Source organism: Lupinus angustifolius, chromosome LG11 (assembly GCF_001865875.1).
Source record: "Lupinus angustifolius cultivar Tanjil chromosome LG11, LupAngTanjil_v1.0, whole genome shotgun sequence".
Lineage (NCBI taxonomy): Eukaryota > Viridiplantae > Streptophyta > Magnoliopsida > Fabales > Fabaceae > Lupinus > Lupinus angustifolius.
The window spans coordinates 13214249-13228479 of NC_032019.1; the positions used below are offsets into that span (position 1 = coordinate 13214249).

The window sequence follows — 14231 nt, forward strand, 5'->3', positions numbered from 1 at the left end:
TCCTATTTATAGTTTACCCCTAGAGCACTTACACTGCTACACTGTTCTGATTCTCTGCTGCCACGCAATGCTATTCTGCAATGCAGATGCTATGGCCATGTGGACTGCCACGTGGACTAGTGGCTACCACGTGGCCTTCTCCGATACACCTTAGTGATAGGTGGTCTCTCCTGCACCCTATCAATACCCCCTCCCAGAAGAAATAACTTGTCCTCAAGGGCAAATTGAGGAAAAGCTTCTTGCATTTGCGCCGCTGACTCCCAGGAATTCTCACACTCCGGCAAACCTTCCCACTACACCAACACCTCAACATCTCCATTCTGATCAACGTGGTGTTGTAAGATTGCCGCCGGCTGCACCTTCAATTCCCACTCCTCGGACAACATTAGCGGAAGAGGTTGAGACTGTTGAGCCGGTTTCAAAGCCTTTTTCAACAAAGAAACATGGAACACGGAGTGGACCCGTGTATGCTCAGAAAATGCCAATCGGTAAGCTACCGGTCCAATGCGTTCCAAAATCCGGTAAGGGCCATAGAACTTAGCCGCCAGCTTGGCCGAAGGTCTGGAAGATAGAGTCTTCAACCTGTAGGGTTGCAGTTTCAAGAATACCCAATCTCCAACCTCAAACTCAACCTCTCGTCTATGTTTATCGGCCTGAGCCTTCATCAAATTTTGGGCACGTAACAGATTTTGCCTCAACTCTTGAATAACCTCATCTCGGGCAACCAAGAGCTGATTTACTTCCTCAACCCTTGACGTAAAAGTACACCCCTTAATCAAAGTCGGAGGATCCCTCCCATACAAGGCCTTGAAAAGAGTCATACCTGCAGAAACGTTATAAGTAGTGTTAAACCAAAATTCTGCCCATGAAAGCCATTCTACCCACTTCTTCGGCTTAGGCCCTGCAAAGCATCGGAGGTATGTTTCTAAACTGCGATTCACCACCTCGGTTTGCCCATCTGTTTGAGGATGGTAAGCCGTGCTGTATTTCAATCGAGTACCTGCCAATCAGAATAACTCCTGCCAGAACTGGCTCAAAAAGACCCGACCCCGGTTGGAAACTATCGACGTCGGGTACCCATGTAACTTCACCACCTCTCTAACAAACAAGGAAGCTACATCCTTGGCCGAGTAGGGATGGTCAAGAGGATAAAAATGGGCGTATTTCGTGAGCCGGTCCACCACTACAAAGATGGTATCCTTACCATTTAGACCGCAGCAATCCAGATATGAAATCCATCGAGATGTCCTGCCATACCTGAGTAGGAATGGGTAGTGGTTGCAAGACCCCCCAGGTGCTAAAGTGGAGTACTTTTGGCATTGACAAACATCACACACCTCGACATACTGCTTGACATAACCACGCATGCCGTCCCAATAGAAAAAACTCGAAACCCGCTTGTAAGTGCGGAAGAACCCGGAGTGACCCCCGGCTACACTGTCGTGACACTCAACTAAGATCAGAGGTAACCTGTCAGATGTCTTGGGCAGAACCAACCTCCCCTTATACAACAATCGCCCTGTCTGAAATTGGAACCCTGGATGAGATTCGGGATTCTCTACCAAATCCTGGATTACCCTCCTCCACTTAGGTTCCTGCTGAACCTCTTGGAACCAACCCTCGGCATCTCCAACATTAATCACTGAGAGTGCCGAATAATAGGCCTTCCGCGATAAGGCATCGGCCACTGTATTCTCCCGCCCGGGTTTGAACTGAATCTCAAAATCCAACCCAATTAGCTTTACCGCCCATTTAAACTGTTCCTCACTGAAAAACATCTGCTCTGTAAGGAATTTCAAACTCCATTGGTCCGTTCTGATAACAAAGTGGCGACCCAACAAGTAGTGTTTCCACTTCTGCACGACCTGAACCAACGCCATCAGCTCTTGTTCATACACCAATTTCTGCTGGGATCTAGCTGATAACCCCTTACTCCAGAAAGCTAGAGGGCGACCTTCTTGCATCAACACGACCCCAATCCCCTTACTAGAAGCATCGGTTTCCAACACAAAGGTCTTCGAGAAGTCGGGCACGACCAACATAGGCAAATTGACCATGGCCCCCTTGAGGGTCTGAAAGGCCTGAGTGGTTTCTTCGGTCCACACGAAGTTATCTTTTTTCAACAAATCCATGAGAGGTTTGGCAATTCTCCCATACCCTTGCACAAACCTTCAGTAATAACCTGTGAGGCCCAAAAATCCCCTTGAACTCTTCACATCATGGGGTATTGGCCACGAACTCATAGTGGCCACTTTGGACTCATCCGCGACTACTCCAGAACGAGAGATAATATGACCCAAATATTCCAAATTGGGTTTAGCAAAACTGCATTTCTTTCGGTTGACCTTCAACTCATGGTCCTGCAACGCGGTCAATACCTCCCTCAACTCCCTTTCGTGAGATTCCTCATCAGGACTGTAAACCAGAATATCGTCGAAGAAAACCAAAGCAAATCTTCGCAAGTAGAGCCGTAATACTTCTTTCATGAGAGCCTGAAAGGTCGAAGGTGCATTCGTGAGACCGAAAGACATCACAACAAACTCATAATGACCTTCATGAGTTCGAAAAGCCGTCTTTTCCACATCCTCACTCCGCATCTGAATCTGACGATACCCGAATTTCAGATCTAATTTGGTGAAAACTGTGGCTCCTCCAATCTCATCCAATAACTCTTCAATAATCGGGATAGAGAATTTATTTGGAATGGTCACCCTTTTCAGGGTCCGATAGTCGACACAGAACCTCCAACTCCCATCCTTCTTTTTCACCAAAATTACCGAACTGGAATAAGGACTGATGCTATGCTGAATCACCCCTGACCCCAACATCTCCCTAACCAATCCTTCGATCTCTGTCTTCTGATAGTGAGGATATTTGTACGGTCTAATATTGGGGATAGCTGCCCCCTCGATGAGATGTCTGGCATGATCCTGCCTTCGAACCGATGGTAAACCTGTAGGATCTGTGAATAACACTTCAAAATCCTCAAGCACTTGCAACATATGGATCGGAGTGCTCTCACCCTCTTCCTTTCTCGGATTTGATGGTTCACAATGCATAATCAACCCTTCTCCCTCTACTCGAATGACCTGCAACAAAGCGCCATATGAGACCTCGGTTTTGGCCAAGGCTAGGTTTCCTATAATACGGATCGATTTCTGGCCTTGCTTGATCGTGAGCTCCAATTTACCAAAATCAGCTTAGACCTCACCCAAGCTCGATAACCATTCCAAACCCAACACCAGGTCAACCCCTTTGAGACTAAAGAGGTAAAAGTCTTGGATCACTTCCAGATTCTGTATCTGAAAAGACAAATGTGCGCATTTCCCCCTATATTTCACCTTACACCCATCTCCTACCTCTACCATATATGAGGGAGTATTCTGAACCAAAAGTCTCAACTCCTGTACAACCTCATGAGCTATGAAGTTGTGAGAAGCCCCACAGTCAATGAGAACGAGCACCTTCCTCCCCTTTAACATCCCTTCTACCTTCCATGAATGGGTCGTAGTGAACCCGGACATAGAGCACAATGACAACCTCAGGTCATGTACCTCTGATATATCTATACTGTCTTCCTCCCTACCTCCCTCGTCTTCCTCCTCATCTTCCAAAATCAGCATTCGAAATTGCCTATTTTTACACCGATGGTCTCTAGTAAAAGGCTCATCACAACGAAATCATAGCCCTTTTTCACGCCTTTCCCTCACCTCAGCGCTAGTCAAATGCTTGAACTCTCCCCCTCTCGGCCGAATCACTTCACTGATGGGTTTCGGTGCCGACTGCCCAACTGTGTTACTCCCCCCGAAACTGTTCTGCCGTCCATCCTCCATCGGCTTCGCTTCCACGGTTACCGTTCTGGAATAGGGGTTTGCCCTCTGATTTCCTCCGGTCCGGCTTGCATACCCAAACGAGCCCCTCCTACTCAAAATGGCATTCTTCTGCTCAATCAGTAGAACCTTCTGGATCACATTGGACAAGGATTGTAACTCATACAACTTCATCTCGGCTCGAAGCTCTGTAATCGGGATAGGGAATTTATTTGGAATGGTCACCCTATTCAGGGCCCGATAGTAGACACAGAACCTCCAACCCCCATCCTTCTTTTTCACCAAAATTACCGGACTGGAATAAGAACTGATGCTATGCTGAATCACCCCTGACCCCAACATCTCCTTAACCAATCCTTCGATCTCTATCTTCTGATAGTGAGGATATTTGTACGGTCTGATATTGGGGATAGCTGCCCCCTCGATGAGATGTATGGCATGATCCTGCCTTCGAACCGATGGTAAACTTGTAGGATCTGTGAATAACACTTCAAAATCCTCAAGCACTTGCAACATACGAATCGGAGTGCTCTCACCCTCTTCCTTTCTCGGATCTGATGGTTCACAACGCATAATCAACCCTTCTCCCTCTGCTCGAATGACCTGCAACAAAGTGCCATATGAGACCTCGGTTTTGGCCAAGGCTGGGTTTCCTGTAATACAGATCGATTTCTGGCCTTGCTTGATCGTGAGCTCCAATTTACCAAAATCAGCTTGGACCTCACCCAAGCCAGATAACCATTCCAAACCCAACACCAGGTTAACCCCTTTGAGACTGAAGAGGTAAAAGTCTTGGATCACTTCCAGATTCTGTATCTAAAAAGACAAATGCATGCATTTCCCCCTATATTTCACCTTACGCCCATCTCCTACCTCCACCATATATGTGGGAGTATTCTGAACCAAAAGTCTCAACTCCTGTACAACCTCATGAGCTATGAAGTTGTGAGAAGCCCCACAGTCAATGAGAACAACCACCTTCCTCCCCTTTAACATCCCTTCTACCTTCCATGAACGGGTCATAGTGAACCCTGACATAGAACACAAGGACAACCTCAGATCATGTACCTCCGATATATCTATACTGTCTTCCTCCCTACCTTCCTCGTCTTCCTCCCTACCTTCCTCGTCTTCCTCATCTTCTTCCAAAATAAGCATCGAAATTGCTTATTTTTACACTGATGGTCTCTAGTAAAAGACTCATCACAACGAAAATATAGCCTTTTTTCACGCCTTTCCCTCACCTCAGCGCTGGTCAAATGCTTGAACTCTCCCCCTCTCGGTCGAATAACTTCACTGACGGGTTTCGGTGCCGACTGCCCAACTGTGTTACTCCCCCGAAACTGTTCTACCGTCCATCCCCCATCGGCTTCGCTTCCACAGTTACCGTTCTAGAATAGGGGTTTGCTCTATGATTTCCTCCGGTCCGGCTTGCATACCCAAACGAGCCCCTCCTACTCAAAATGGCATTCTTCTGGTCAATCAGTAGCACCTTTTGGATCACATCGGATAAGGATTGTAACTCATACAACTTCACTTCACCTCGGCTCAAAGCTCTTCTTTCAATCCATTCAGAAATATCCCCCTAGTGAACTCTGGATCGATGCTTCTCAAGGCCCCAACAAACTTCTCAAAATCCTCCACAAATTCCTCAACGGACCTGGTTTGTTTGAGGGCTAATAACTGCTCAAACGGATTCTGAATCATCGACGGTTGGAATCTTCGAACCACTACAATCTTGAACCCTTCCCAATTCGGCCTCGGGTTGCATTTTTCCCACCAACGGTACCAACTCAATGCCTTCCCTTCGAGTGCCATAACTGTGGCCTGCATTTTCTCCCCCTCTGTAAGTTCCTTCAACTAGAAATACCTCTCTAGTCGGTGAGTCCATCCATATGTGTTGTCACGGAGAAGATTGGAATTTCCAATTTCCTCCATGTTTCCCGCCTAAACTCTCACCCACCGTGAATGCCTTCCCGGAAGTCGTTTCTGCCTCGGTTACCCCCTCAGAACTCATTCCCTTCAGGCATCTCATGTCGGAACTCGAATTCGTCGCGCACACCCCCTCGGAACTCATTTCCGATATGTTCCCCGCTTCGGTTGTCATTTCCGGCACGTTCTCGGCGTCAGAATTCATTTCTGCTCTCGAATTCCTCACGTGTACCTCCGCGGAATTCATTTCCGATCGGTTCTCCTGCGCGACTGTTATGTCCGGTACCAACTCCTCGTCGGAATTCATTCCCACCAGTATCGCCTTCCCTGAACTCATCTTCCCGAGGAGCTTCTCTTCTTCGACAAACTCCATCACCACGGGAGTCATCCCTACCACCGTAATTGTCCTTTCGCGACTCTTCTCTTCCTTGGAACTCGTTTCCGCGATGAACTTCACTGTCACGGGATTCTCCTCGGTTTCACGCCTCTCGCCTCAACCGTTCGTGGCTTTTTCTCTCGTCGCTATCGCGATGGATTCCGCCATTCACGGAACTCGCGGCATCGCCGCCGTGATCTGCTTCTGCACTGAAAACATATCGGTCCATTTTCGTGGTCATTTCCGCCATTTGTTCCTCATGTTTCTTCACCAACGATTCTGCCAATTCTAATCTCATTCTCATCTCTTCCCTTTCTTGTTCCCAATCCTCTCCGGAACGCGACATACTTCGAGTCTTCATGAATTTTTGGTGAAACAGCAGCGGTTTTTAGGGCACCGGAATCGGTGCTCTGATACCAGTGATAACACCGATACAGAATCACAGAAAAGAAGAAAGATTTCACAATCGATTCGGAATCAATTCGATTCCGAATACTAATACCTCGTTTATTGCTTGAAGAATGGAGAAGATTACAAGATGAACCCTAATTGATTCCCCGAATCAGTTGCACGTTACAAAATTAATTCCCTGAATTAATCCCTCTCCTCTACTCAATTCTCAAAAGCCACTCAATCTAACCCCCCACTCCTATTTATAGTTTTCCCCTAGAGCAGTTACACTGCTACACTGTTCTGATTCTCTGCTGCCACGCAATGCTATTATGCTATTCTGCAATGCAGATGCTATGGCCATGTGGACTAGTGGCTACCATGTGGCCTTCTCCGATACACCTTAGTGATAGGTGGTCTCTCCCGCATCCTATTAATACCCTCCCTAAAAGAATCAACTTGTCCTCAAGTTGAAAATCTGGAAATCTTGTTTGTAAGGTAGTTGTGTCCTCCCATGTGCAGTCATGATTAGGAAGATCCTTCCACTTGACTAGTACCTCCACATTCCCCTTAGTATTTGTCCTCATTCAACATTGGAGGCAAGGGTTGAGGCTGTTGTTGAGGTTTTAAGGCCTTCTTTAGTAATGATACATGGAATACTGGGTGTATCCTGGCATGAGGGGGCAAAGCTAACTTATAAGCAACAGGTCCCACCTTCTCAATCACTTGGTAAGGACCATAGTATTTTGGGGCTAGCTTAGCATATGGTCGTTTGGCCAATGATTTGAGCTTGTATGGTTGCAACTTGAGATATACCCAATCTTCCAACTCAAATGTCAAAGCTCTTCTGTGCTTATCTGCTTGCTGTTTCATCAAATTCTGGGCCTTCAGCAAATTTTCTTTCAGCTCTTCCAGTACCCCATCCCTCTGAGCAACCAACCTGTTTACCTCATCTACCTTAGAGTGAATTGCCCCTGCCTTCAAGAGTATGGGTGCTTCCCTGCCATACAAGGCTTTAAAGGGTGTCATCCCAGCTGAGCAATTGTAGTTAGAGTTGAACCAAAATTCTGCTCATGATAGCCACTCCAACCACTGTTTAGGCCTTGGTCCCACAAAACACCTGAGGTAGGTTTCTAAGCATCTATTAACCACCTCAGTCCGCCCATCAGTTTGGGAATGATAGGAGGTGCTAAATTTGAGTTGAGTACCAGCCACCCTAAGTATTTCCTTCCAGAATTGACTGAGGAACATAGAGTCTCTGTCAGAAATTATAGTAGTAGGGAAACCATGTAGCTTAACCACCTTCAGAAACAGGGTAGCTACATCCTTGGCTGAGTAGGGATGACCTAGAGCAAACATATGAGCATACTTGGATAACCTATCAACCACCACAAAAATGGTATCCTTGCCCCTGACTTTAGGTAGTCCTCCTATGAAGTCCATAGAAATATCCATCCATACTTCTTGAGGTATGGGAATAGGTTGTAATAACCCAACAGGGGCCAATGTATAATACTTGCTTCTTTGACACACATCACAATTCTCCACAAACCCTTTAATGTCTGACTTCATCCCCTCCCATAATAAGAAGTTAGAAATCCTTTTGTATGTTCTGAAATGGCCAGAATGGCTTCCCATAGGAGTCTCATGGCATTCAGCCATAATGATAGGAATTCTGTTGGATGACTTAGACAAGACCAACCTCCCCTTATAGTAGAGAATCCCTTTCTTCAATTCAAAATTAGGGTGTGAATTAGGGGATACAGTCAATTCCTGAAGGATCCTTTTCCATTTAGGATCTTGTTGCAACTCTTTATTCCATAGGTCTATCTCTTCACTAATGATAATGGAGATGGCAGAGTACATAAGTTTTCTAGAGAGGGCATCAGCCACAGAGTTTTCACTCCCTGGTTTGTATTGGATTTCAAAATCTAATCCCACCAACTTAACTGCCCATTTGAATTGTTCATGAGAAAAAAGACTCGGCTCAGTTAAAAACTTGAGACTCTTTTGATATGTTTTTATGATGAAATGTCTTCCTACCACATAATGCCTCCACTTCTTGATTGCTTGAACCAATGCCATCAACTCTCTCATACACAGATTTTTGTTGAGCCCTCAAGGATAGACCTTGACTCCAAAAAGCTAGGGGACTTCCTCCCTGCATCAAGACTGCCCCTAACCCCTTGCTAGATGCATCTGTTTCTATTACAAACTCCTTATCAAAGTCAGGAACAACTAGTAAGGGTCGGGTGGTCATATCCTTCTTCAACTCTTCAAAGGTTGTAGTAGCTTCAGGAGTCCAACTGAATGAGTCCTTTTCTAGCAACTTAGTCAGGGCTTTAGCAACTATTGGCACCACCTCCTTAGCCTGGGAATGCTGATGAGTATCACACTGGATCATTATGCCCTCCCCTTCCTCCTCTGTGATGGCTCACATCGCAAAATATCTCTCCAATTTTTGGACCCAACCGTGTGCATCATCACCGTAGAAGATTGGAATCTCAAGTCTCCTCCACTTATCGTGACTTGAAGGTAGTTTGTGGCTTTGTACCTCTTCCTCGTTTTCGCTACTCCTCTTTGTGGATTGATGATTACCACTTGAAATCCCTAGCTTCGAGGCTATAGCTTCTATTAAATCTTCTATTTTCTTCATGCGTGCCTCGTTGAGCTCCACTCGCATTCGAAGCTCCTCTCTCTCTTGTTTCATCCCTTCCCAATCCTCGTTTTCTCGTGACATGCTTCGCGTAGAAACCATAAGCTATTGCAGCGACACAATGGTGGTTCTCACTTCCCTCAGGCACCAAAAACGGTGCTATGATACCAGTGATAAACACTGGTATCAAGATTGCAATTTAGGAACAGAATTGAAAGGAATTGCCCCTAACCAAAATCAATTGGATTCTGCTAGGGTTCTATAGAGAATTTTATTGAATGTAAGAAGAAGAAGAAGAATTTCTGTGTACAAGGATCCCTCGATCCACCCCTTACTGATTCCACAATCAGTTGGAATTTCCTTCTAAAAATCTAAGTAACTTCCCTCTAACAGCAACAACTTTCTATTTATAGAAGATTAACTGCGTAACTACCTAAGGGTATAATAGGTAAGTTGGTTATTCTATTTCAACCAAATTTCCCTTTTTCCCCTTTTATACACATTAAAAATCTTTGTCCTGGTTTGACCCTTATCATACATTTACTTTCTTTCTGCATTCTCAAACTTGCATATTGATTTTTCATGACTAGTAATTTTAATTTTTATATTGCACATTGAAATACTTCTAGAAGGAGCTAACGTATCAACATAGAGAAATGCTTGAGGTGGTTACCTTTGTCTGTTTTCTTTCCTTCTTTTTGTTGCCTCTTTATGCAGTGCACCAGTTATGTAATAGAATATAAAAAGTTAGACAAGTTTGCTACCCCAGTCCAATTAGAAAGCGGATGATGGTGCCATTTTGTTCCTCTGCATTCCTTTTTTTTTTCTCACTTATTTTCCCTGGTATCAAAAGTACGAACTGAGTCTCTTCTTATTGGGCGGCTGACTATTAGTACCTATGATCTTCTGGTACTTTCCCTTACTTGATAATCCAATCATCCTTGTTCAATAGAGTGTTGGTTATGTAGCAAATAAAAGTGCAGAGAAAAAATGTGTTATGTAGAAGACATTATTTTATTCATGAACAAGACACATGATTTATACACCATGGAAAAGAAAACTGATGCAGAAAAATAAATTTCTACATGAATAGCATAATGAGTCATATAAGTGTTCTAACATTGTAGGTGAAATATTCCTAACAACCATATTGGCTCTTTATTTCCTAATGAATACTCCTTATTGCCTAATGAATACTCATTCTTATTGCCTAATGAATATTCCTTATTGCCTAATGAATATTCCTTCTTATTACCTAATGAATAGTTCTCGTTATTGTCTAATGAATATTCCTAACAGATTCTGAGTCATATTAATCAGCACTCCTCCTTGACTCAGGAGCTGTAAATTTCAAGCTTTTGTCATATACTTATTCTCATAACTGTCAAGATTGAACTTGGTTATGTAAGTTCATTTGACTCCTATACCCTTCTTATCTTTAAGCATTTCTACCAACTCATATGTATCGTTTTTTAATCACCATGAGCTAGAAATCACATTGTAACAATGCTTCAAATTATAAAATATTTTGCTAGAAATCACATTGACTACACAACTCAGGGAAGTCCTCATGATTTTCCAAAAAGTTTCTAAAACCTTTCGACTTCACACTTAAAAGGGGGACATATGACTAACCATATAAAAAGTGATTCAAGTTTAGATAAAAATTTGTTGTATAAACTTTTCTTCTTTATTTTATAATAATCCAAAAGCAAAAGTCATGCATGCTAGTGAGGGGATAACCTTTAATTCCCTAAGTATGTTCTATTGTAAATTGAACCTCATTTCGTAAACACACCATAATTCGATCTAGTTCCGTTTCAGTCGTGTTCAGGATAGAACAACTGCCTGAAAAATGCCTTCTCGGTGACATTTAAAATATTTTTAAATAATGAACACATCAAGTTGTAAAACAAAAATCATTCATTGATAAGCTGTAGTACAACCTAAAGTTGAGGAAAGTACCTGATGCTCATTGAATCTTATCTATAGAAGAAGTATATGCAGTAACAAATATATGTACTAGACTAATATTGTCTAGAATTGAATCGAATGGGCCCCCTTTAACTCAATGATAGAGTAACGCCATGGTAAAGCGTAAGTCATCAATTCAAATTCGATAAGGGGCTTTTTACTTTTCTAGATAAAACTACAGCAGTAGTATTCATAATTTGGAGGAAGAATAGAAATATTGTTGAGATTTTGTTATAAAAAAGCTAAGGAATCACAGAATTTCATTGGCAAATATAAGTAGTATTCATAGGTAGTAACACTTAGAACCCCAAAAGGAAGACAGGAAGAATTACAATTTGAGTTGTATTTCTGTCTTGCACCTATATCTAGTAGTATTATGAACTATGAACGACTCTCTTGTTCAATAACTTGACATAAATACAAGATCGAATATAGAATACAATCACTTTCTTCCTGCATTCTCAAACTTCCATATTAATATTTCATGGCTTGTAATTGTAAGTTTTATGCCTGTTTGATGTAGCTTGCCAAGCATGTTTATGGTGCATCCAAGGTAGCAGCTACTTCTAGCACTGGGAAACTGGAATTGTTGAGGAAGTTGGGAGCTGACTTGCCTATTGATTATACAAAGGAGAACTTCGAAGACTTGCCTAACAAGTTTGATGTTGTGTATGATGCAGTAGGTCAGATTTTGTACCTATAATTTGGTTTGACAAGTTTGTGAGATTGGTCACTAAAAATTTCTCTTAAAACAGGTCAAACAGAGAGGGCATTCAAGGCTGTGAAAGAGGGAGGCAAAGTTGTGACAATAGTACCAGGTGGATTTCATAATGGTATATTTTTTATACTTGCTTCTGATGGGGCTATCTTAGATAAACTAAAGCCATATTTGGAGAGTGGCAAGGTGAAACCAATACTCGATCCAAAGAGCCCCTTTCCTTTTTCTCAGACCGTTGAAGCATTTTCCTATCTGGAAACAGGCAGAGTCACTGGAAAAGTAGTGATCCATCCTATACCGTGAACATGAGCATTTTAGTTGGATTGGATTTAGAGTAAATATCTATTTTAGTTTCTCCTGTTTTTTTATCTTACCAATTTGTTTCCTCAAATTTTGAAAAACAAAAAATGTCCCCAAAAATTTCAAATATGAGTCAAAGTAGTCTTTTTTAGCATGTTTTATAACACATGGTAGAGACTAATTTGATCTACATTTTAAATTTTTTGGAACTATTTTGGTGTTCTTCAATTTTGGAGTTCTTCAATTTTGGAGTGATCAAACTAGTAATCTAGAAAAACATGAGGAACTGAAATAAGTATTTATTCTTGTATTTATGCTACCCGGTTATCTGTTAAAGTGAATAATGAGTGGAAATGAATCTGTCCTAAAGCTTGATAGAAATGGTATATTTTGCCGATTCAAAGTGATGCAAGAACTCTACTTAAATGTCTTTGTTTTTATATTTATAATTTGTGGTTAAAACTTTAAAGCCAGAGTTGTGAGCTAACGGGACAGTTTCCTATGTATTTCTATTAATATTTTGTGGTTGATAGGCCCATATAGTCTTCTTTCCATAACTCAGTCATTATTTCAGAAGAAAAAATTCATGGACATCACTGAGCTTAATTTAATAAATATTATTTTTTATACTTTTTTACCAGATAATAAAATATTGTTCGTATTGGAAAGAGCACTAGTGGTGAGGCAAAGTTTAATTTTACTTGGCTAACAAGATGGGATTCCAACAAATCTAGGCCGAAGCTGAGTTGTGATTGTTAGCTTATTTTAGAAATTGGACATTTTCACCGAATCTTTTCTCACAGATGCAAAATAGTGATAAACATTAAAAAATGTTAATCCTGCTTGACTCACCCTCAATTACCTCAAATTCATTTACTCTAAAATTAAGTTAAAAAAATTTATTCTGCATCTTAACCATTCATTCTAGGACAATCTAATAGTTGAAATCTATTCACTAATTCAAGATCTTGAGCCATTAGACATAGTTTGTTTGATTTTTCATCTTTCGAGATGCTTGTTGATGAATTGTCCTCTTCGGGTGCATCCCAAATGATGTATGTCTTCTTAGCTTTGATGTCCCGAGAGTCTTTCTTGTTGTCATGTTCAATCTTCTTGAGAAAGCTAGGACATGTGTACCTCATGTGGCCTACTTTCCCACTCTTATGGCAAGTTGCTTTGTCTTTGGGATACTTGCATATTTTTATTGAACCTTCTTCATCTTCCTTGTGAAGCTTCTTGAGTCCTCCATTCCTTCTTAAGTACTTTATGAATTGGTTGATGAGGAGGGACACGACTTCATCACTTACGCCGGAATCGAACTCTTCATTATCATATTTCTCCTTTTGACTTCTTGAATATGATTTTGTCGCTTTGAAGGAGATCTCTTTGATGCTCTCGTCCATTTGCTCATTGAGTACCAACTATTTTAATTCTATCTCGTGTTCTTGATGTTTGCCAAATAATGTTGCGAGCGTCATTTGTTCCAAGTCCTTTGACTCCATGATGGCAGTCACCTTGGGTTGCCATTTTCTATCAAGACATCTCAACACTTTATTCGTTAGTTCATTTTTGGCAAAGGATTTATCTAATGCAATGAGATGATTAATAATGTGAGTAAACCGATTTTGAAAATCAAAAAGAGACTCATATGGAAACATATGAAATAACTCAAACTCATGCATCAATATATTCAATCTAGACTGTTTGATATTACTAGTGCCTTCGTGGGTTACTTGTAAAGTGTCCTACATATCCTTGGCACTATTGCACTGAGAAATCCTAAAGAACTCATCATATGAAAGTGCAGAGGTTATAATATTTTTTGCTTTCAAATCTAGTTGTACTTTTCTCTTTTCCTTGTTGGTCAAGAGACTTCTTGGTTTCACTTTGGTTTCTCCTTCCACCATGTATAGTGGAACGAAATGTCTTGGAAGGCATACATCGTTTGCGATGAGCCCGAAGAAAACGATTCATCAACAAGCATCTCGGAAGATGAAGATGTTAGGTATCAGTGGTTACAATACACCTAGAAGGGGGGGGGTTGAATAGGTGTCG

General features: G+C 42.0%; 1 protein-coding gene across 1 annotated transcript in view; it reads left to right on the top strand.

Annotated features, from left to right (window-relative positions):
• Positions 1 to 12714, top strand: part of LOC109361183 (2-methylene-furan-3-one reductase-like) — a 15064-nt gene extending 2350 nt beyond the window's left edge. The window contains exons 3-5 of the mRNA XM_019606542.1: positions 11682 to 11841; positions 11914 to 12199; positions 12482 to 12714. Coding sequence (XP_019462087.1) covers positions 11682 to 11841; positions 11914 to 12179 — 426 coding nt within the window. The 3' untranslated portion in view covers positions 12180 to 12199; positions 12482 to 12714. The remainder of the gene's footprint in view (positions 1 to 11681; positions 11842 to 11913; positions 12200 to 12481) is intronic.